At 44.5% G+C, this 24725-nt stretch overlaps 2 protein-coding genes across 6 annotated transcripts in view; one reads left to right on the forward strand and one right to left on the reverse strand.

The window, feature by feature from the left end:
- The window catches only part of BRF1 (BRF1 RNA polymerase III transcription initiation factor subunit), a 175629-nt gene that overhangs the window by 70346 nt on the left and 80558 nt on the right, over positions 1-24725 (reverse strand). For all 3 annotated transcript variants that reach the window (XM_064460929.1, XM_064460931.1, XM_064460932.1), the window contains 6 exons: positions 18070-18219; positions 16332-16425; positions 6323-6449; positions 4763-4802; positions 4581-4673; positions 3599-3877 (listed from right to left, as the gene is read on the reverse strand). In XM_064460929.1, the coding sequence (XP_064316999.1) occupies positions 3599-3877; positions 4581-4673; positions 4763-4802; positions 6323-6449; positions 16332-16425; positions 18070-18219 (783 nt within the window). The remainder of the gene's footprint in view (positions 1-3598; positions 3878-4580; positions 4674-4762; positions 4803-6322; positions 6450-16331; positions 16426-18069; positions 18220-24725) is intronic.
- BTBD6 (BTB domain containing 6) lies at positions 21150-24600 on the forward strand. Of its 3 annotated transcripts, none has more exons than XM_064460935.1 (5): positions 21151-21798; positions 22007-22295; positions 22501-22591; positions 22871-22989; positions 23212-24600. In XM_064460935.1, the coding sequence occupies exons 2-5, from the start codon at positions 22096-22098 to the stop codon at positions 24242-24244; spliced, it is 1443 nt and encodes a 480-aa protein (XP_064317005.1). In that variant the 5' UTR covers positions 21151-21798; positions 22007-22095; the 3' UTR covers positions 24245-24600. The 3 variants fall into 3 exon arrangements, with proteins under 3 accessions (XP_064317003.1, XP_064317005.1, XP_064317004.1); XM_064460934.1 differs by having other exon boundaries at positions 21151-21741; XM_064460933.1 differs by having other exon boundaries at positions 21150-22295.

Raw genomic sequence — 24725 nt, forward strand, 5'->3', positions numbered from 1 at the left:
GGTTGGAGAGGGCTGAGGGAAGGGAAAGGTTCCTGATTTATGACTTACACAGCTGTGGAGAAGGACCAAAATGTCACCTTAAGGGTGAAATGTTATGATGACTCTCTCCCTTTTCCAATGGACTTAGGTGTTGGAACATGAAATACCATAGCAAACCTATGGCCAGCTGAGATTCACAATATAAATTACACTAAACTAAATTCAAATACACAGGATAACTGCAGGAAATTTTATTATCTTTTCCTCCTTCCTCCACAGGTACCAACTACTTTTGTTTCAAGATGATCTATAATTGTGCCATCTCAGATTAAGCTCTGAGCAACTGCTCTCATCCTGTATTTAGTTCTGAAAACTGCCGCTTCTTTTTCAGTCTTGAAGAAGGGCCCAGAAACCTGGAAATTGTCTCATTTTTACAACTATACGAGTTGGTCTGATAGAAGAAGATACTACCTCCAGGTACAAACCTATCCCAGATTTCATAGTCGTAGAATCACAAAATCATATAATCATTTAGGTTGGAAAAGACCTTGAAGATCATGTCCAACCATTAACCTAGCACCGCCAAGCCCACCACTAAACCACGTCCCTAAGCACCACATCCAAACGTCTTTTAAATACCTCCAGGAGTGGTGACTCAACCACCTCCCTGGGCAGCCTGTTCCAATGCTTGACAACCCTTTCAATGAAGAGATTTTTCCTAATATCCAGTCATACATACAGTCATCCAGTCAAAATATACAAGGCCAGATGCTGTTGGCCCTCTTGGCCACCTGGGCACACTGCTGGCTCATGTTCAGGTGGCTGTCAATCAGCAACCTCAGGTCCTTCTCCGCCGAGTAGCTTTTCAGCCACTCTTCCCCAAGCCTGTAGTGTTGCATGGGATCGTTGTGATTAAAGTGCAGGACCCAACACTGGGCCTTGTTAAACCTCATAAAATTGGCCTTGGCCCATCGATCCAGCCTGTCCAGGTGCCTCTGTAGAGCCTTCCTACCCTTGAAGAGATTGACACTCCTGCCCAACTTGGTGTCATCTGCAAACTTACTGAGAGTGCACTCAATCCCCTCATCCAGATCATTGATGAAGATATTAAACAGAACTGGCACCAATACTGAGCCCTGGGGAACACTACTTGTGACGAGTCGTCAACTAGATTTAACTCCATTCACCACAACTCTGGGCCCGGCCATCCAGCCAGGTTTTTACCCAGCAAACAGTACGCCCATCCAAGTCATGAGCAGCCAGTTTCTCGAAGAGAATGCTGTGGGAAATGGTGTCAAAGGCTTCAATAAAGTCTAGATAGACAACATCCACAGCCTTTCCCTCATCCACTAAAGGGGGCACCTTGTCATAGAAGCAGGTCAGATTAGTCAAACAGGACTTGCCTTTCATAAACCCATGCTGACTGGGCCTGATCACCTGGTTGTCCTGTACATGCCACGTGATGGCACTCAAGATGATCTGTTCCATAACCTTCCCCAGAACCGAGGTCAGAGCTATGAGGCAGAACTCAAGACATCATTGCCTGAGGTGACAGAAACATCTACAATGGTTTTCATTGGGTTCGGAGCTAAGACGCACAGGTGACCAACGGGAGACAACAAGAAGCTTTCTTTATTTTGTGTAATAACATGCCAACTGTAAGCCAGGTGTACCTCTTAGAATGTCTACCAGACCTGGTTCCCAATCACCCAAAACACATCAAGGCTCCGTTACTGCTCCTGAACCCAAATGACTTCCCGAAGGAAACCACGTCCTCAGGAGGATGATGCACATCTGCCCTGTGATCCACCCCACCATGCAGGCAAGGGCTCGGAGATGGGGGACTGCACTCCAGCATGACTACCCAGCAGTACAGACACAGTCAAAATTAATCTGACTTCACATGAAACTTTTAAATGATTAAAATAAATTATCAGAGTCACTGAAAAAAAAAAAAGTTTGGGGCAGGATCTACAATCAAAATACAACCAAAACAGTAATTCAGCGTATGAGCTTCACAGCACATATAAGAAAATAAGTACCTGTTCAAACACCTGCAACAATTTCTCAGATCCATTAAAAGAGAATGAGAATTAAAAGAGAAGGAACACACTGAAACGTATTTGGTTTTGAAATTCAGTTCATTTGGCACGTCCTCCACTTTTGAAAGAAAACAAAGCACAAATGCAGACAAGCCATAGCATGAGCAGCTATGCACTCTCCTGCGCCTTCCTGCCTGAAGCCTGACTCAGAGCAACATACCTGGCTATACCAGCTTAGTTCCATCTTTAAACTCAGTCCTCAGCCTGTCCATTAAAACGGTCAATAGCAATGCCAGCTGAGAAATGTCCATCACCGGGAAATCATTTTTACAGGTCATTGGCTAGCCAGACAACAACAGCTCCTAGCCATTGCTGACCTCTCTTCAACACAAACTGCTGATTTCCAGGAGAAAGATGAGCCACGAGCCATCCATTTTCTTAACCATAATTAAAACAAAACCAAACCTACTCAGCTATTTCTGTATGATTTTACTTGTGCAAAATATAAATCTGCAATCATCCTGCTACATTTCTGGGACTAATGCAATAAGAATCTGAATGCATTCAGTTCACCTATTGAGGCAGGAAGTACCTTATTATAAGTAGGTACTGTTGAACAGAAATGAGCATCAGAAGAACAGTTTGGATAACAAAATGTTCTACTGCATCGACCCCCAAGTAAGCTGACAAAACAGATTCGGACAGGTGTGTCTTACAATGGAAAAATTAACTGCGATAAAGAAAAGAATAAAATGCCCTTTAGGTATATGTTCCATTCTCAGAGCCATTAAGATGCAAAAGGAATTCTAAAAAATGCCATCTCCATAAAGCTCAAGCACACATAAGAAAGAGCAAATAAACCTGTTTGGGTGACTGGCTGTTTGCAGAGCCGTCTGCCTTAATGACTCCGGCAAAACTGGCGTCCTTAGTTGATCAGTCCTGCTCCCACTGTACTATAAAGAGCTGTATGATACAGATAGATCTGGGAGTTTTAAGAAAAACAGAGCAAAACCACCAAAACACACACCAAAGTCTGCATCAAAGATAAAAGCATACAACCAGTTATTTCCTATTACAAACATATTAAATATTTGCCATTTGCAAAGATTCTCAGTCAGCCATACAGACTGCATCATATTTGACTCCAGTAAAACGTCTCATGAGAAAGTCTGCCTTGATCTAAAATTCTCATACTTGGGTTTTAATTCCCAGTCATATTTGCAGGAATCCGCTTCCTCCAATTTCCTAATTGAGACTGCATGGCTTGAAATATGCCCATCAGCTATCAAATGACTGCAAAACTACTTGACTAAGAGATACATGTTCTCAGGCTTCAGAAAATAATTAGGCACTCCAGATTCTCCTGCAGCTTCCTGAGGAGCAGATACTAATGAACAACATCAACGACCAAGACCACTGGTCTCATCCAGCCTCACAGCTCCTGTACTTCCATGTCACAGTGATTGATAGAATTGCTACTACAGCAACCATCAAGATACATGGAAATTACACAACAAACCCACAGCTGGCCGCATGGGTCCAGTTTCCACTCTGGGCTGAACTGATCTGCTACTCACCAGGCTCTCGGTCCTTCGCGGATATGCACTCTTTTATGGACTCTGTTATGCCAAGACTAGCTGCAGTGGGGAGTGGGCCGAGCAAAGATTCCAGTGCAGGTGGTCTTACAAGAGCTTCATTTCCATTTTTGCATTCCCCATCTTCATTTTTTTCTACCCTGTCCTTCTCATGAAGTTCATTATAAAAGTCCTTGTTTAAGTGATTAGCAGCTGCTTCCAGTTCCTCATCTTCTGCCTCCTCCTCTCCAAGTACACTGCAGGTATTATCTTCTATAGAATCTGTAAGGGGAAAAAAAAACACCCAACAGATCAGTGCATACCGTGTGTTAAAGAAACTATATAGAGAGGTGCTCACTTGAAGAATAAAAATCTTTAGAGAAAATCTGTAGAAGAAATACACAATATTTTAGTACAATGTATGAATACATGGAGTTTCCAGATGCTCTTCAAATTCATTACCTTGGCTATTAAAATGTATTTTTGTGAATACAGTCATCATTTAATATAGAAGTATTGTGCTATCAAATTATGGCAGGTAAAAGGGCTTTGCCAGAGAAGGCAGCTACTTACTGGTATAATTACAAACAAAAAATAGCATGTTCAACCTGCACAACGCCCTTCCGTATCGCTTAGTCAACCGGGGGATTCGGTGACAGTAGGGTCTAGATACTGGTCCTCTGCTCTTTCAGTGATGAATAGGAACATTCTCAGGTGCCAGTGGCAAGCTTGTATTACACCAGGAAAAAAAAACAACAACTGAAAACATTAATGAACTGTCATTGTAATGAACAATGTAGTCGCTCTGAAGGCTGATATTTGAACCAACTAACTGGCAGAGAGAACCCCAATGCAATAGAGATCTTGTACTGTGCAAGCATATATATATGATCACATTTATCACAGTAAAGTTCATACACTTAAGGCTGCCTGCAGGATCTGAACCCGTTATTATTTAACTATTCACAACTCTTCATAGACTTACCATCTTTAGTGAAATTTGCAAATACGCCTTTTGCTTTCGGTCTACTGTTTTCTAATTCAATCTCTATTTCATCTTGATAGCTCGATATTTCACCTGCGGTGTTGAAATAAAAATAAAACTCAGCAATCATTGATGTAATTTTGAACAAATGAGTGATATGTTACACTAAACACAACTTATACCTTCAAAATCCTCCAGCTTTTTTGATAATGCCTTCTCAAGCTGAAATGAAAGCAAACAAAATAAACATGACATTACTAAAAAACCCAACTTTGTACCGTTTGTGAACTGTATGTAGAGACACAGAATCATAGGGTATTTTAAAAGCAATAAGCATGTCTTGAATCCTAACACAAATTACTTTATAGTGTCAGACAGGTCAGACAGACAAGTTTCAAAATATTGACCAATTTTGAATGTTCTCTCACCTATCTCTATACTTCAGAAGGAACCTTCACTCTGGCAAGCTGTGAATAAAAGGCCCCATTCTTCAGCATGACTGTGCCAGTAGATGTGAGCAAGCGCAAGGACAGTGCTGAAATTGCACTGCCCGGGCCAGACACAGCACGCGGGCGATGGCAGAGTGACATACTGACCTACAGCACCTTCCAGGCTCTTGAGAACATCCCAGATACAGTGACAGTGATTTAAATGATAGCATATTTAGAGCAGTAAAAACAAAAAACCCTGAAAAACTAATAGTGCAAGATTTGGCAACGGTGGTAGTAAAATCTCCTCTGGTGTCAGCTTTAGTTCATGCTTCGTAGAGAAATGAGAACTAAACTCTGTGGAAGCAGGTGCTGTACCACACAAAAAAACAGCAGTCTAATTAAAGCAACAGGGTTATTGTTTTCACGTGAGTTAAAAAAAAAATTTACATGCAATGGTACTTCTCCTGACCATGGGTATCACCGTAAAAAAAGTGCAGTTTCTGATCCAATGACAAAGCTTACACCTTCACAACCCAGATCCTGGCTGACCAGGGTGGAAGAGTGCATACAGCCCATAAAAGAGAAGTGCAGACATTAGGACACCTATGCAAGACCTCCACACCACAAGCTCAGCTTAACTTGTCACACAAGAGCCTCCAGTTTTGTAAGGACAAAAAGATTCACTGGTTTCGTAGAAGGTCAGGGCACAAGAAGGGAAACACACGCAGCAGGAAAGCAAGCATAAAGGAGATAACTTCATCAGCTTGCAAATGGGGGAGCGTCTGGGCAGAGTGTGCTGAGCCCTCGTCTACACTACAGCAGTCGTGGGCTAAGCACCAAACACTGGTATCCTGCAAACCATGGAAGCTCAGCTGGTGCTCGTTTACTCGGCCACCCAGACATCCTGATCTGCACTAACAAGAGCAGTGCCTCTGTACTTCCCGCAGTGGCTGGCTAAGACAGTACATACTTCGATCCCTCATCAGGGGATGTTTAAAGCTACATTTGAAGCTACATATCTGAAAGTGCATGACTCTCTGGAGGAGGGAGCAAAAATTAGATAGGAGAAAACCCCCTTTTTTTTTTTAAACTAGGAAGCTATCCCTTTGCCAGTAAAACAAAAAAATATCCTTGAATTAATGGGTATCATATGCACTAATGCTCACCTTTCTCTTAAGAACCTCAAAATAAATATAACTAACCCCTATCAAAGGCTGGTCAGTTAGGATTCATTACTAACTGGTTCAAAAAGGAATATAGAGAGGAAGGAGAGAGGACAGAAATACAGAGAACATCCGATTCAGAATTAACCTGCTGTATCTTCAATTTTTTTTGACCGGCTGTAAATGAAGGAGGATCGCATTCTTCTTCCAAGTCAATCTTCATAAATTCATCTATGGTTAGCTGACTTGTTGGTGTATCTTCAAACTCTGTCAACCTACCAAAGCATACAGTACATTACCATAACAACTTTAAGAACTTCTTTAAAAGTAACAAAATCTGTTAAACTGCCAAGTTACGGAATAAACATGTCATCCTTAGAAACTCTGGCTCAAATGCAGAATACATTAAAACTGAAGTGATACTAATTGTTTCATCTGCTGCAAAGAAAGTATCTTTTCATATCACAAATTAGCTTTTGATTTATTAGAGTATGTAACACACTCTTTTTCGATGAACAAAGACTGAACAGAAATACTGCAGCCACTACGGTCAATTAAGTATAGACTGACAAAAGTGAGATGAGAAACACAGCTCATTCCTCCCATCTCATTGCTTTTGTTATCAACAACAAAACAGATTCCCAAACTAAAATATCTGCCACCACGGTTTAGGAGTACGCTCAAAAATATCGCTGATACGTTAGCATGATTAATTTATGCAAAGCAAACGTTAAAGTAACATGACTGGAAGAGGGACGAGAAGCAATCATCCCAGGACACACAGAAGCAGTAGTAAAATAAAGGGATCGTCTGCACATTGCACAGATGGAATAGATGAATGCATGTAATTTTACAATAATATACTTTGCATTTGTTTAACGTTCGCATTTTAGAAGCTCCTACCTATGTGCGAGATGGGACTAGCTCCATGGGGAACTGCCATGAAAGCAGCTGAATCTTTCAAAGGAACTGAATCTTAAATGAGACCACATTGTCATAACTTCATCCACAGATTTCAGCATTTTATACAGGTGGTTGAGAATGAGCACATCCATTTTACAGATGGAGAAAACGAGACAAAAGGTTAAGTACAAAGCCAGGTCAGGAAACGTCTGGCAGAATGCTTTTCTGACAGAAAGTGCCCTTTTAATAATATCAACATTTTCCATGGGAAAACGGCAATGATGGGCCTGCAGCTGCTTCACTGGAATATTCCCATCTTCCAGAGGAAGCAAAGCTGACAACAGCTTCCATCTGCAAAGCTAGGAAACTAAAAACAGTGATTCAGTACTCCCAGCACAGGACCCTTCAGCATTTCTCCCCCAAAACACAGTCGTGTTTTTCTCTTTTACCTCCGATTGCAACAAAACTCCTTCTGAAGAAGGAATCGTCTCTAGGACGGAAATTCAGTTTCCAACCAACTCCAGTGTCAAAGGCACGAGCACAGGGCCACACTCTCTCCCCATGTCCTTACAAGTACCTGTATTTCTTTTTTAATAAAGTGAGGAGCAAGACAGCCCATACAGAGGGACGAAGGCAGGCTGTAACTTCAGGACACTCTGCCTGCAGGCACGCCGCTGCCGGAGCACAGCCCACAGGCCACGCGCATCATCTCGTGCCCTGAAATGCACAGGGAGAGCCGGGCAGTTCTACGTCACCCCAACAGCGAGCAGCGTGCTGAGCCCATGCACGGCTCTGCCGGCCAGAATTAGTGCTGCTGAGGAGAAGAAAGCTTCTGAAACCCAGTCTCACTTTTGGAGTTCAGGCATCTCTACAAAGTGCCAAATTAGCTATTTGAGAGTGACTGACAGCCCAAAACTTTCCCTCTACCAGGGACCGCTCCCTCCTCCTCTCTTTCAGATCAAATTAGAAAGGAGAGGAGGATGCTGTTGGCAGCAGCAGCACTCAGCTTTTAATTAATAGGCTAGAAATCTTTCTCAGCATTAACAGGCTTCCAGCATGCATCACCCACCTTCCAGGAGGGAGCCTCATCTATCAGGCTAGAGAAAAAAACTGGCCAGGCATTGTTATTATTTTTTAAATTTAGGATTCATTTAATGCCAAATCCATGCATCACTTTAGAAGCACGGATCTTCCCAGCCACCATCACTAAATTAGAGTCACCCATCTCTCCACGTGTGAATCATGTGCTCACAGATAGTCCCACTTCAGCACGACTTTGCTTCCCAACCAGCCTCGCCTAGTTAAAATGTTATTCTCCTCCCACTGTAAAAAGCCAACATGCACTTTGGCAAAGATGCCCAGTTTGTTTACCCCACACTTGCTCTGAGTTTGAGATGAGCAGCCAGACCCAGAGCCCAGCCAAAACAGCAACCCCTCCAGGCACGCGGAGCAGCTTAGAAAAAACACCAGTAGCAAAACCAGTCGCTCATGAAGCAAGGTTGGGGGCAAGATGACCACGCTTGGGTTTCAGCACTTAACCCCATGCACATCTTCTTGCGGACACCTGAGGCTCCGTCTGTCCCTCTCCTTGTGCAGTGTCGTGTGACTCACAACACGTACCCTGCACTCGTCAGATGCCGGCCCACGGGTGAGCCAACGTGCCGGCAGCTGGCAGACCTTTGCCTCAAGCGCCAGCTTCAGCCCTGAGCTGAAACAGCAGCATGGGTCTCCCCCAGGACCTTCAGTGCATCTGCACTAGGACAGGGCAGAGCTACGTTGTGTTTGCTGATGGTGCTACCAAGGAGCTCAAACCCACAGCACAGTGTGGTTTGACCATCTGACCCCGCCACCAGCATCCAGTCCCATGCCCATGTCCTCCTCTTCCTCAGTCCTGATCCAAGCCAAACGGGGCGAGGGCTCACCTCCGGGCGGTGAGGGCTGCCAGCATGACGGTGTAGGCACAGCCCCGTGGCAAGCCCAAAGTCAGAGCGGCACATTATTTCTTTACTTCTTGTGAATCTTAACCACAAGGCTCCAGCCTTCCTCCTGAAATGAAGAACCATCCCTGACGGTCAGGATCACAGCTTGAGCATCATCTCTGTGGGAGAGCGAGCTGTTCACTCAACATTTTCTCCTTTAACTTGATATAAATAAATACCTGCATTTGCCAACTACTCGCCTGCCTCAACATTTTACACGGGCTGATATCCTGTCTACATATTTTTAAACATTTCTTTAATTTTATCCAGTGTTTGGACACATGCCACCAAGGCAACAAACTGATGCACGCAGCCGTCTACACCACATGAAACAAGGTACCATTAGTTTGGCAGCTAAGAAAAAGTGACGCAACCTTAATTATAAGCACAATAACTTCAGGGGCGAGGGAGTGCCCTCATGAAAAAAAAGAAATAGCTATGGGCTATTTTTTAAGTTCCACATAAAAATGATATCCAAGATAATTCTGCATTTTTGTTTATCTGAAAAAATCTAATAAGAGTTGCCATTTCAAGTTACGCACAGAAAGAGGAAAACAAACAGATATACAAATTAAGATATTATTTCCTTGGCATGGATTCAAAAGGGCTCTAAAAATTGAAATTTGGCAGACAAGTGTTTTCTATTTATAGTCGACTCAGAGGCAACCACTACAGCTCAGGCTAAGATTTAACTTCCAGTATAAACCCTCCCCTTTTAGTTTCTCACAGCAAACTCTTTCAGGCAAATTCCTTTGGGAGAAAAGTTTTCCCAGAGCTTGGTGTCATCTGCCCTAACCACAACCCTATTTTTTCAAAGAAAAATTTCCACAGCTTTTGTTCTATCCGTTTATGGACAAAACCACACCTCGTTTTCTGATAAAGCCCTTCTGTGCACAGAACAGTAAACCAATTCTGTTCACACTTAATTTAGCTCCCAATAAGGGAAAATGGGTCAGTCATTTTGAAGTTATGAGCAATGTTTTTCTGACTTTGTTTTGTTTCAAGGATACCATCCAGTGAAGACATATGAATCCAGTCTAGAGCTAAGGAAAAAAAAAAGACTTATCCGTGCAGCTAGCTGCTCAGTTTTAATGTTAAATTGAAATTCTGCAGCAGTGGGGTGCCTCAAATCACGTAAAAGAACAAGGTCTTCTGGAGTCCAACTCACAGATGTTTCAGGAGTCCAAGTTCAAAGTCCAAGAGGGACTTCTAAGCAGAGACCATTCACGAAAAGCCACGGTGTCCTCCTGCGTACACACAATCGGCACCTAGCTCTAGAAAGCAGGCAGCATAAAGCAGAGGTATCTTGAGCTGGGCCTCTATACTGAAGGGCAAACAAATTATAACCTCAGAGATAATTGTTTTTATAAAGAGTGAACATGAAATTTAGCCTGAGCAGGCAGCCTTTAGATTACCTGTTGTGAGAGGTCTTTTTAAAGTACTTAAAATATTTTATTGATGGATTAAAAAAAGTACTAAGCTGAATACTGACATATTGTTAGCAGAAATAGATAAAAAAAAAACCTTTACTGCAAGATAAGCCGGTGGTGGTAATTAAACTCCCCAGATTTTTTCCAAATCAACAATATAATTAAAACCCTAAGCAATAACCTACATGATATCTACATAAACTTAACTGTCATATCAATTACAAATATTCCAGTAATAGATCAGGTGATTTTACAAATCCAACATTTGCACACTCTGGAAGAGTAAGGGATTTACTTTTGTATCATAGTGAATTACCAAAATACTGCAGTATATCCCCACTGTTTTAACATTCATCAGCGCTGCCTACCACTCTCAACCTGTGCACTCACTCATAGGAAAGCAGTTCAGAATTCGCACTGATGTGGCAAACCCTCGCTATTTTTATACTACAGATTTAATAGTCTATTGCATCATCCTTCCCTTTTTTTTTTTCCAAGCCATACAAAGTTTATGCATGAACTATTTGTGGAAGTATGCAAACACATACCCTAAAAGTGATACTTAATAGAGAACATGTATGAGAAATAGTTATTAAATGCTTCCTATGTGGCATGAAAAAAAGTTTTCCAGTATCCACCAGTATGTATACACACAGGAGTGAAATCTCCTTATATTTAATCACTGTATGTAGATATAATTTTATATGTGTTTGCAGCAATATAAAAAAGGTATTTTCAAAGCCTGTATGAATGAGTACCTCCTTACTAAAGGTAAGGACAAAATTGGAGGCGATCCAGTTACTGTGGTTTTACAACTCACAACTTATCACCTGGGCGGTGCTAAATTAGTCTGTGTTCCTGGCCCAATGCAACTGTAAAGAGAAATATTTTCACTTAAACAACTTGCATGGTGTACTACATTAATACGTTTCACTTCTTTTTGTGACGGACTAAGAGCATACACACAGTCATTTACTGCAAATTAACTGGTGACTGATAATTTAGGGTACTTGTTTGCTGGCAACTCCCTGTTGTTTTTTCTAAGTATTAAAGAATGGGTACCTTGAAAGATTTATTGTACTAAATAAAAGCACCCTTTAGAATTAGTTGCTTTTACTTGCTCACACCAAAACAGAGATTTAAATTATCACAAATTCGTTAGCATAGATTTTAAAGCCCTGATTCTGCAAATAGTTACACACGCTGTTAACTCGGGTTGACACTCGTGTGCACAGTTTGCCCACCAATAATCCCACTGACAGATTTCCCTGGCCACCTCAGAAGTCCACCAGTCTAAACCACCTGGAAGTTTTTGTTCTTGTTTTTTTTTTTACCCGATTCAAGTGTTCACACCATGCTAACAAAACAAAACGCTTTAGCATTCCTTAAAATTTTGCTTCATTAGCATGGTTCCTCTGCTGTGGTCTGTCAAAAACACTGTGATCTCCTGGAAAAGAAAAATAGCGTGCTGCTTAATTTCTTAACAGCCGCTCAAATGAGAAAAGTCAAACACGGAGAAAACTGTTTACAAGATCTAAGCTTGAGTTAGTAATAATAAGTTAATTATTGTATTAAAAGTAACAGACACCAAATAATTTTGAAATTACATTTTTTAAAGAAGTATGAAGTACTAAAATATATTAGGAGTCTAATTAATGTATTAGCTTACTAGCTGTATAGAAGCCAGATTTATAAAAAGGAACACTGCCTCTGAAATTGGATTCCTCAAGAAGAAAACCTTTTTTCATTAAAACAGACAATCCAACTTACAAAGGTATGCAATACCAACCCGCGTGGATCAAGCTGTATTTTACTCGCCATACTACAGAGATTTCTACAAATCATCTATAAGCCACTTGAAATTATTTAACTGGAGACATAAAATATTTCTCAATTTATTTCTTAGCTTATCACAACAGTGGCCAGTGAAGGAGCTCCATGGCTGCTGATCTGAGACCAGAGTGGACACCACCACAAGCTCCATTACATGAAGTAACTTGCCCAGTTCTCTGAAAGCTTCTCTCCATACCTCGCTTCAGCCAAGAGCACTTACACAACTGACGGACTGAGCGTCCTCTACCTTCCTCCACGCTCAAGTACCTTAGGTAAACAGCTCTCACTTAATTAATCAGATACTTTTCACAGGATTTTAGCACAGCTTTACTTGGATCACAGCCAAGCAGACTTCTTCGCACCTTTCCCTTCAGTCCTGGCCTGGATTTGGCTTTGGCATTCTGGAAAACATAACCTCACAGCCACAAGCATCCCTGCTACCTTCTCTTCCCATCTTGACTCTGGACTCACGCATCAGCCTGCTCCTCACATTGCCTGCGCTCGCAGAAGCCTACCTGGCTTGAGACTGCACCGGGAGCTTGGACATGAAGTTTATGTGAGCTACATACTGCAGAAATGAAAATAAGAAAAGCTGCAGGCAATACATTTATCCCTGTGCATGAATCTTTAATTTTTCCAGAAAATTACCAATGCAGTCATTGGAAGAGCTGCGGCTGGGTCCCCAGGATATGAGCAAAGGACCCCATTTATGAAAGTCCCTGCAGCACCTCCACCCAGCGTGGTAAACGGAGTTTCTTTGTGCAAGTCTTGCCTTCTGTCACCAAAAATGTTGTGAGAAAAAACATTCACCTCACAAATGAGTGTTTTAAACCCATTCTGGCCTTTCATTCCAATTCCTTCTAAATGAAGCTCTACTTCTTCTGAAGTTCATCACAAATAGGTTTTTTAATGGACAGTACTTTATGGAACTGAGAAGAAATATTTTTTATATAAAAAGCAGCTCAATTTAAAGATAAAGAGAGTAAGCCAAAGAGTAAAATGCAAGTGTTAACAAAGATAAGCTGACTCTTTTTCTATTTCTATTGAAGCAGTGCCTAAGATCTTCAAACAGGCGTAAGGGACGCACAGTATTAGATAATGCACAATGGACAAATATCACAAAAATTATTCTCACTGCAGATAAGACAGAATTTAGTATGCAGAGAAAGTATGCAATAGGTGAATAAACAGATGAAAGGGCAGAGTATGTAAAGGTTAAAAAGGCAGCAGCGAAGACAGGTGCATTGAACACAGGCACAAATGTGAGGATTAAGCTAAATAAAAGGGTTGGGTTTATTAAAAGTTAATTTCTGCTATCTCCACAGATGATTACACAGAAAATAACAATTTCACTAATTAGTTAATATTTGTACAGTATTTTGAATATATAAAGTGATATATAAGTTAATATAATTTCAATTAGACTGGAAATGAGATAAAATTATCAGTGCATTTATTAATATTTAATACGTTCACTTTCAACAACACTAACAAGCTTTACATTTTAATCGTGTGCTTCAAAACATAAAGCTAGAAGGCCCTGTGAAGTAACTACAAAGTTTTCTCACCAAGATCTTCCCAAAAATCCATGCATATTAAAAATAAACATACATGTTTTGTAGGCAGATGGTTAAATTAGGAACTCTAAGGTTCCAAGATGAGTGGCAAGGTCCATGGGTCATGCTTCGTCACTCTGCCCTTCCAAAATAGATTCCCTTTATGATGAGGTCATTCATTTTTATGACCTGAAGGTACGTCACGTTTTTGTGAACCTCCTCCTAAGAGCTGCTCCTCCTGCACACAGCAGTGAAAGAGGTGACAGACTATAGACATGTAGGGCTTGGCGCTCTCCAGCTGATGGACAACAGGGTGATCTAATCCCCTTTTACAGTCACCTCAGCTGCACTGCACAGGATCAGAAACAGTGCCCTGCTTAGAGAATAAGGGCTGCCAACCCTTCCTAAGGGTGTTCCTGAAACAAGAAGCCAAGCAGGGCTTTCTTAAAAAGCATCACTCCTGCATCCTCAGCCAAGCTACTGATCAACATGGCCCTGTCCCCCGCGTGCTGTCGGGCTGCCTCTGCAAGGCAGGGGGAGAAGGCACCCTGTGTCGATGCCGCCCCTTCCCTTGCAGATTTCTGCCATGGAAATCCATTGTGACCGAAAGCAAATCCAACTTCCAGTGGTCCGTGCTTCCCCAGGAGCCAGGTAGGCAGCTGGGAGCTAGATCTAACCATACAGCAGAACCTGCAGGTTGGATGTTTCAGCATTATCTGGACTCCTGTTCAGTTTCACTTCAAGAGCTGTCAGGACAAAGCCATCAGCAGTGAGCGTAGCGTCCAACGCCGTCCGTTAATGAGCGTTCACCCAACTACGCTCAACACCTTCACAATGCACGAAGCAGCAGTAGCTCTCTACAAACCGGAGTAACTACAGCGATAATTAAAAGGAAATAAAACTGTACATCAAACTGGGAAGCAAAGAAATTTTTAAGAACGTGAAACAAGTGCTTATTAATTTAGACAACTTCTATCTGATGGCATTTTGAGAGGAATTCTTGAAAGAAAAGGAAAAAAACTGGAGTGCAGAAAGAGTTATTCAAAGGTATTTATTTGCCTTCGTTAAATACTGTATAACGTGCTCTTATTTGAAAAACATCAATCAAATTTATAGATTCGTGATAAATACAGTTGTAATTATAGCTGCCTGGAAATAATTCAGCTGTCACGTTTACCCTGTCAAAGTAAATAACGCTGTCATTTTAGTTGATGAGTGGGACTTGAGTAAACATTTCAAAGCATGAATTTTGAAGTACGATTTCTTCACTTGAAACAATTGCTCAAATCAATTTTCCTTCCAACTCTAATTTATTATGCTTATTTTCTTAGGAAGAACGAACTCTTTAACTGAGGCACCTTGAATTAGATTGTGGGTGCATAAATGATTAATTATACAAAATGCACATTAAAACACATGACCTGTTAACCACAGAAAAGAAGTGGCTCCATCCTTATTGTCGTAGTACCTTAAAGCACTTCAAACACTTTAAGTTTATTCCTACGCCACCCATGCGTGGTAGGGAAACAGTATCATTCCTGTTCCACATATGAAGATCTGGGGCAAAAACGTTTTTCAGAATTAAGAAGTGAATACTATTAACAAGTATTAGACTTGGCTGGGTGTGCTTAAGCTGGTCTCAGCGAGGTGGAGAGACACCAGGGGAGCTTTCTAAAGACAAACCTTGGCCGAACATACTTCAGAACTGATTGGTGGTACAAAAATTTACAACTGGGGGAAACAGAAAGCATGGTATTTCACAGATTGTTTTTACTGAACCTACAGGGAAAGAAAATGTAACACCTTTTCAAAACTAAAATAACGGAAACTGGGTAACTGCTTACCTTCACCAAAATATGGAAAATGCTACTAGGTCTTTAAAGAAAAAACATGGCAAAGGTACTTGGGAAATTCCCAGTTTCGGGCTCACATTCTGCTGATAGTTCCACATCTCACCCTTCAGTGAACTTATCATCAGACTCACTGCGCTATCTTCTATTTATTAGCAGTGCAACACTATCAAAAATGAACACTTCAGCAAAATATCTTGAAAAGTTCTGTTCAATAACAGCTAAAAGACAAGACTTTTCAGCACTGTATTCTGGATTAATGAAAAAGAAAATCCCACAGTACATCCTCAGCTTTGAGAATCAATCATTTCTTCTGAGGACATGGCAACACTGCTAGCATTTCTGACGCTACATTTTTTTGCCTTCAACTCTTCACCTCTTAAATGGGGGCAGAGCTCCTTACCATCTTTGCTAAGCATTTGAGGCCTTACATAAGAAGCAGGTTTTAGTACTTAAAGATGACCAGCTAAAATACGTTCTACTTATTTTATTCTTGGCACTTCTGAAAAGGAAAAGAATGTGGTTTTCTCTGATATACATTCATTTTAGGCCACACCACTTTTCAGTACTGTAAATGGAAGATAAAAGCAGTAAAACTGCACTGACCTTTTCCTTAATGTAGACTCACAAACCTTGACCACCCTGATGACCTCTTTAACAGTACGCCGGAAATCATGCATTCTTGCTGCCACTAGCAGAGCTAGAGAAAAAGCAGGGAAAGTCAATGTCAAAAAGAGGAAAATTTCCTGAAGAAAAGCAGAAAACAGTCAGATAAGTATACCCTCTCTTTTGCCCCTGCCTTCAGCTCAAGAGCTGTAAATGCTTATGCTCACCTGTGTCCCTGAATGCAGGTGATTGACATGACTTTACAAACTTTGCTTCCTATCCAATAAAATTAAGCTGACTGCACATTGCACCCTGAAAAAATCTTATGCCTTAGCGTTTGGGAAACCATGGTCAGCTACTTAAATACATCACAAAAATACCTTATTGTTCACGTATTTTCAAAATTATCATCTTTTTAGCAGATTTTACTAGTCCTGAAGAAAAATATCTCCAGTTAACTCTTCCAGAAGCCAGAAGTGAAACACTGAATCCACTTAAGCTGTCATCCTCATTGCCGTCACCACTATCACTGTCTTCCTAACGCCCAAGTGCTCTCCTGCAAGACCCTCTATCCACCTAGCTAACTAGTACTGGCTGCATTTACATTAGTGTGCTGATTCAGAGCACAAGGTCTGTTTTGAAGCATCACCCCCGCTCATCATGCAGTGGTTCATTGCACAGAACAGTTTTAAGCATGCAGAAGCTATGCCTTTCAGAGGAAACTAAACAAGAGCTCCACTTCAGGTACCTGTTTAAAGTGCTCCGGTTCCTAATGGGAACATCAGGGGCTGAACTAACAACCGGTCCTTCAAAGGACGTGTGGCACAGACATTTAGGCCAGGGAACTAAACTAAACCCAGTCCACAGCAGAACACAAGAACCGTGTACTGCGTGGATGGATGCGGGGGACTCAGCACCACCTGCTTCGGTCTATTGATCCATGTCTGTTGAATCAGATCACTCGTGTGGATACAGTCTACGTAGTGAATCACAGACCAGGCTGGTCTCCCATAGAGCCTATACTAAAATTTTTAGCAATGTGCAATAAGCAAGTACCATTAACAAAAAGAGGCTAGAAATCTCAAGAAGATTGCATAGTCCTGGGTTCCCTAAGGTTTGAGCAATATTTCTCACTCCAGCATGCACATGTAAGATCTTTCCAATAAAATAAAGCGCATACGTGAACTCTGTGACTATCTACACTCTTTGTTACTCTGACCTCACCAGCTGGTACCGACTACCTTTTAACCTAGCCCTCCCAAACCGGCAGATTTTTTGTAAGCATCATGACAGCGATGGATCTTGGAAAAAGATGAAGAAGGAGAGGAAAATAATTTCGCAGAACAGGTCAAAGAGGGCATTTCTTGCATAAGACACTGTGTAAAGACACAAATCAAAGTGCTTGCACTAATGGTGTCATTTTAGCTGACAAAAAAACCTTTTAGCAGCTAGAGCTTGCAGAGAGTGGGGGCAAGAGCACCAGAAAGGAGGTTAAAAAATCTAAAACGTAAGATACAAAGGATCTGAGCAAGCAAGGTAGAAACAAGGGCAAAAATGAAGTTTGAGTTTCAGAAACTATTTCAGTGAAGACCTATATAATCTGTAGGTGCCTGACAGCACAGAACCCAGAGAACATGGCATCACTGAGGAATTGAGAAAGTCCTCATCTGTTCCCAGCTCCCAGACTCTCGTGTCCGACCCGCTGCAGGGCAAGCGATATGCCCAGCACCCGACATACCTGCTCCGCAGAGCCCGGAGGGCCGGCGGCCGGTGTGCATCCAGTCCCGCTTCATTCTCTGCAACAGCCTGAGAGCCGTCATGGACACCTCGTGGTTCTTATCCCCGAACTCCAGCATGTGTGCAAAACGAGGAATATATAAACATGGATCTGCAACAGAAAATAATACAATTATTTCTAACCCTAACCTTTGCTTTAAGAAACGCAGTACCTGAGCGGCTGTACTGCGGGGCTCTCGTGCTTGGCTTGCTTCACATCACAACACAGACTGTGCTGCTGGGCCAGATCCTCTGATCACGAAGCTTCAGAAGCACCTTTTTAGTTAAGCTAAAACAAAAACCTTTCTTGCTTTATAGATAAGAGACCTTTAAAGTACTGCACAAAGGTTTGCTTACATGCTTTTCAGGGTTCGAGGCTGCACATGCTGACTCCGACACATGAGCAGTGTTACTGGTATCAGTGAAATTACAAAGATAAGCATTTGCAAAAGCTTTTGCGGAATAAAGACGTAACTTAGGCCCAAAACTTCTCACATCTGCAAATAACAAATAAGCTAACTTGCATGTCTTGTCTCACACCTACCTACAAACTAAGCTTTGAAAAACAGTCATTTGCTTAAAATCTCATGTCCCTAACAAAAGCCTGCTTACACTTTCAAAGTTAATTCCAGATCCTTCTCAGACTCATATTCCACCAGTACCAAATGCTGTTTGTTACAGATACTGAGGCATACTCTCCATCTGCATAAATTGCTGAACCCAATTAACGTCAGCAGCGCTATGACCATTTACATCAGCCACGGATCAGCCTCCAGATGTATAACCTTATTTCAAGCGTTGGTGTTATCAGCTTCAAGCTAACCGAAACACGTCAGTACGGATTGTGCTTTACCTAAACCAATTTATAATTTATCAAACAATCTTGTAAAAGCTACACTTAACACATGTTTATTCTTATTTGAAGTATCAATTTCTCATTTCCTGCCAGCCTTTTATCACCTGACCGAAAATCCATGATGTACGGTAAATTGTTAACTATTAGTCTCAACTCAATTTCCTTAGCTGATCCCCTCTGTGGGCACTTAAACTGATAAAGATGAAAATTCAGCTCGAAACACTGGAACAATCTTACGGATTTACAATTAATCAAAGCAGTTTCATTTAGCACCAAGTTCTAACAATGATGCCCTGTTGCTACCCATAATTACCGCGATCACACCGCAGGTGATTACGCCTGTCAGCCCTGCAGCAGCATTTAAATGTAAGCATTTATCAAGCAAAAACTTCTAAATGCATCTCCCTCAGAACTGAAGAAATGCTGGAGTGCAGTCACCGCCTAAACATGACCCTAAAAATCAAAGGTTTAGGAAAGATTAACTAATCCCCATGATTCTTAAGGGCAGTTGTTCTGTATTTCCAAGTATGCTTTTATAAAACTGTACTCAACAGAAATTACTAATTCCAAAATACAAGAACAAAAAACCCCCTTTCAGAAGCGATAGCCTGGGTTTCGAGACAGTCAAACTTTGCTCTTCGCACTTCAGAAACCCATGCCATGTTACAAAGCAATACCTGGTTTGCTTTCCTATCTCTTCTTATCCCGAGAAGGCACAACTTCAGCTCCTGGGCTGCCGGAGCTGAGCAAGCCAGGCAATTCACAACTTCTTTAGAGCTGAGTTTCGGGAGCATTAACACATTTGCGTTGTAGCTGCTTAGAAGTTTCTGCAGGCATTCATGCCCACGGGTCATTTGACAAAACATTGCACATAGTTAATTTAAATTCTGAAGCTACCAAACAGCCAGAAAATTAATACCCGGGTTGGTTTTAAGCGAAAAGCCTTAAAGAGGCCATGAATGTGATATATAAATTAAATGCAGGGCCAAGGTTAACATAAACATGTCCCATGTGAGTGGGAACACAAAATTTTAAGTTGTAAAACCCAAACTCCTTGAATCCTTTGACATATTAGAAACAAGCATGGCCGCACCAAGGGTGTCCCGCTCCCCGTGCCTTCAGGGAGACCCCCTGGGCCTGAAACCCTCGCACACACGAGTGACCAAGGTCAAGCGGGGCAAAACCCAATGGCTTTCCCAAACGGGGACTGCAGGGCCCACGGGGCAAACGAGAAAAACATTCTTTTATTTTTAGAGAAAAAATCAGCTGTTTTTCTGAAGACTTTCCCTTCTCTCCCTATCCCAGTGGCAACCTGGGACTCGGACTTTTGGAAGCACCTAGATGCCACACAGTCGCTAACAGGAATCTAGAAAAATTCCTAGGAAACTGCTTGAAAGAGCGACTTCCCAACCAGAAGAGGTAAATGGGACGGCAGGGGCGAGAAGCCGGAGGCCCCCCCCCCCGAGAAGGGGCGGGGGGCCCAGTCGGTCCCCGAGGGAACACCCGGGAAGGCGGGGGGCGACCCCGGCCGGGAGGGCCGGCACCGCCGGGGCGCGGCGCCTTCGGGGCTGCGGGAAGAAAAAAAATAAAAAAAAAAAGAGTGGCGGGGAGAAATGAAATCCCTACGACTTTCCTCCATTTAAATAATTCCGCCCCGGCCGAGCCCCCAGCGCCCGCAGCCGCCCCCGGCGGGGCAGCGCGGCCGCCCGGCTCCCCACGCCGAGCCGAGCCGAGCCGAGCGGGGCCGTGCGCGGCGCGGCGGCGCCCCCGTCCGGGCCGGTCGGGAAGAGCGGTGCGTGCCCGTGCCCGGGGCCGCCCGCCCCGGGAGCCCCCGGGCCGCACGGCGGGGGCCCGGTCCCCCGAGCGTCCCGCCCCAGCGCTAGTTCCCGCGTCCGGCTGCCAGCGGCGGCAGCGAGCGGCGGAGGGACCGCGGGGGTGGCGGGGGGGGGGGGAGGGGGTGGGGTGGGCGCGGCGGTGCTCGGCGCTGCGCCCGTACAGGGTGTCGTGTATGTCCCCCCCCCCCCGGTGCCGGGGCGGTGAGGGGAGGGAGGAAAGGAGGGGGCGCACCGGGGGCGCGCACTAGACTGACACCCGGCGGGGCGGGGGGCGGCTCCCCCCGCCGCTCCCCATTGGCTCGGGCGGCCGTGACGCGCGGCGCGGAGGGCTGGGTATTTGGGCGGGAGGCGGGCCCTGAGGGCGGCAGAGCCGCGCCGAGCTCGGCCGCGCCGCATCCCGCCGCCGCCGCGAGGGGAGCGGCGAGGGCAGCGCCGCCCGCCCGCCCGCCGCGGAGGAGCCGGGGCGCCCCGCGGCCAGCAGCGCCCCCGACGCGGGCGGGAGGAGCGCGGAGGAGCAGCGCCGTGTGGCGGCGAGAGAGAAGGAAAGTTGGTGCGAGCGGTTCGGCGGCGGGGCCGCCCGGGAGCGGGACTGCGGAGAGCCGCCGCCTCGCCTCGCCTCGGCCCGGCCGCCGCGGATGAGCCCCCGCCCGGCAGGGAAGGACGGCGCGGAGCGCGGTGGCTGGCAGCGGGGACCGGGCGGCTGGCTGCGCTTCACCGTCGCCGGGCTGCTGCCCTCGGAGGATTTGTGGATTGACTCTGGCTTCTGACCCACCGCCTCGGCTGGATTTGTGGGGCTGCGTTGCTGGATTTTGGCTTTTTTTTTTCTTTTTTCTTTTTCTCTCGTCATTCCTCGGGGGAAGGAACTGCCTGCCAGCCCCGCTCGCGTTCCCCACTGCAGTCGTGGCAGTGGCGTGGAGGCTGGGACCCCCCGCTCCGAGCCAAGGTGAGGGCTGGCGCCGAGCCCGGCCAGCAGCAGCAGCATCCCTTTCCCCCCGGAAAGGTGCGTCGGGCTGGTAACCGGAGAGCGCGCACACACACCAAACCAAACCAAACCTAACAAAAGCCGCCCTGCATCTAGAAGCATACAAAATATCCAGATAGTGGGACTCGCGTTTGGGATTTGTTAGTTCTCTTGCTCATGCCACTGCCCCATGGTTGCCTCAATGGCAGGATCATGAAGTGTTTGACTTTTTTTCTTCTGCTTCCAGAGACCTTAAAGAAGTCCAAAAAGAGTGTGAGGTCAAACGGCAAGGTGCCAGGATGCTATGAGGTAGTGCCCCTCTCCCTGAAGAAGAAGATGGCTGCAGAACTTTACCCTGCCAGCACCAACATTGCAAACAGTAACGCCGCCGCCGCCAGCGCAGCCAACAGCAAGAAGAACGCCCTGCAGCTCCAGCAGAGCGCCCAGCCGCCCCCGCCGCCCCAGCTCCAGAACCTCAACAACAACAACTTGGAGAGCGCCAACTGGCAGTCCTTCCACCCCACGCTGCGGGAGAGGTACGGGCCGGGCCCCGCCGGGCCCTCCCCGGGTGGGCGGCCGGAGGGAGGGAGGGCGCGAGCGGGGCCCGGTGCACCTGCGGCCCGGGCACGGCCCGAGGGCTGGGGCGGGACCCCCGGGGGCCGTGAGGGCGGCCGCCCGCCCGCCCCAGGTGGGGGGCCGCCCTTCGCTAACGGGGCTTCTCCCCCCTCCCCTGGCTTGCAGGAACGCGCTGATGTTCAATAACGAACTCATGGCCGACGTTCACTTCATCGTGGGCCCGCCGGGGGCAGCCAAGAAAGTTCCTGCCCATAAGGTCGGTGCAGATAATTTTTGGCTTTTTAATACTGCCGTGCATCTCGCCTTCGCCCCCTGCCTTACAGCTGGGTTCCATTTTATTTCTTTTTCTAATTACGGCTCTCCTCTAATCCCAGAAGTAATTCGCATACGCTGCAATTAAAGGGAACAGTCTAAGGCAGTCTTCTTGCCTCCACTGGAGCTTTTAACTTTCCCTAAGTGTAGCTCTTATCGAGGGCCAGCACGCTCAGCTATTACAGACACACGTTACTGAGGCTTCTCTCTCTCTATTTTCCAGTATGTTTTGGCAGTTGGTAGCTCTGTCTTCTATGCTATGTTTTACGGCGATCTCGCAGAGGTCAAATCTGAAATCCATATACCAGATGTGGAACCTGCAGCCTTTCTAATCCTATTAAAGTAAGTGGCCACTATAAGTCTACTAATTACGTGGACAGAATCAAAGTAGCTTATAAAATGTACATCTCGTAATTGGCATTGTGCAATATGCACTCATTACTGTTTACTTAATGCACTAATAAATACTGAATGTCAGATTTACTGCCAGCAAAGATGACTGTAGGTCAATCTTTCATGGCCTGTATTTTTTTTCCCTAAAAAACTATTTTTCCCCCCATCTAGATACATGTACAGTGACGAAATAGACCTGGAAGCTGACACAGTTCTGGCTACACTGTATGCTGCCAAGAAGTACATCGTGCCGGCCCTAGCAAAGGCTTGCGTCAATTTTCTGGAGACCAGTTTAGAAGCAAAGAACGCTTGTGTCCTGCTGTCTCAGAGCAGGCTCTTTGAGGAGCCAGAGCTGACGCAGCGCTGCTGGGAAGTGATTGATGCTCAAGCAGAAATGGCACTGAAGTCAGAGGGCTTCTGTGAGATAGATCAACAAACACTAGAGATCATTGTAACCCGGGAGGCGCTCAACACTAAGGAAGTGGTAGTTTTCGAGGCTGTTCTCAACTGGGCAGAGGCTGAATGCAAAAGGCAAGGGCTGCCAGTTACGCCACGCAACAAGAGGAATGTATTAGGAAAAGCTTTGTACTTGGTGCGGATTCCGACCATGACTTTGGAAGAGTTCGCCAACGGAGCTGCCCAGTCCGACATCCTCACCCTTGAGGAAACTCACAACATATTCCTATGGTACACGGCCGTGAATAAACCCAAACTAGAGTTTCCGCTGACAAAAAGAAAAGGACTTGTACCTCAGCGATGCCATCGATTTCAGTCATCTGCATATCGCAGCAATCAGTGGAGGTACCGAGGGCGATGTGACAGTATTCAGTTTGCTGTAGACAAACGGATATTTATAGCAGGACTGGGATTGTATGGGTCGAGCTGTGGCAAAGCTGAATACAGCGTCAAAATAGAACTGAAGCGCTTAGGAGTTGTCCTTGCTCAAAATCTGACAAAGTTTACCTCTGACGGCTCCAGTAACACTTTCTCTGTGTGGTTTGAACACCCTGTTCAGGTTGAGCAAGACACGTTTTACAATGTAAGTGCTATTCTTGATGGTAACGAACTCAGTTACTTTGGGCAAGAGGGAATGACTGAAGTGCAGTGTGGGAAAGTGACATTCCAGTTCCAGTGCTCCTCGGACAGTACTAATGGGACCGGAGTACAAGGGGGACAAATACCCGAGCTCATTTTCTATGCATGATGCATTTCACTTTGATTGTATTCCAATACTGCAACGATGCACATTAAGGGATTTTTCAGTTTTACTACGAACTCTGCAGCAGTATGGAATGTTACGCTACTTACCTATCTGCTACATCAGGCTATACAAAATAAGTGAAGGAATGCTCTTGAATTTAATCTTATTTTATTTATTCATAAGCTATTTGACTTAATTAAGACTGCAACAAGCAGAAAAATGTTAAATTTCGCACGTACTGTGCATTTATTTTGTATATAGATAACTAACTTGCAGACTGCAGCTGACTTAAACAGAATGTTCTAAACTAGAGCAGTTCACAAATCTGTGAAATATAAAACATTTTTACTTGCCCTAAATCCTGTGTACTTGATCATTGCTGATCTTATGGCTTGCGTCTGTAAATTCATGTACTGTACAGTTAACAGGGGTGATGATACTGTAGTCTGTCCCCTGTGTGCACCTACACAGGGCATTAGCTATT

Source organism: Phalacrocorax carbo, chromosome 9 (assembly GCF_963921805.1).
Source record: "Phalacrocorax carbo chromosome 9, bPhaCar2.1, whole genome shotgun sequence".
Lineage (NCBI taxonomy): Eukaryota > Metazoa > Chordata > Aves > Suliformes > Phalacrocoracidae > Phalacrocorax > Phalacrocorax carbo.

Coding starts and splice junctions, on each gene's coding strand:
- BTBD6 (XM_064460933.1), top strand. CDS start 21,937: ATGCCACTGCCCCATGGTTGCCTCAATGGCAGGATCATGAAGTGTTTG. Junction 22,296..22,500: donor CACCCCACGCTGCGGGAGAG/GTACGGGCCGGG, acceptor CCTGGCTTGCAG/GAACGCGCTGATGTTCAATA. Junction 22,592..22,870: donor AGAAAGTTCCTGCCCATAAG/GTCGGTGCAGAT, acceptor TCTATTTTCCAG/TATGTTTTGGCAGTTGGTAG.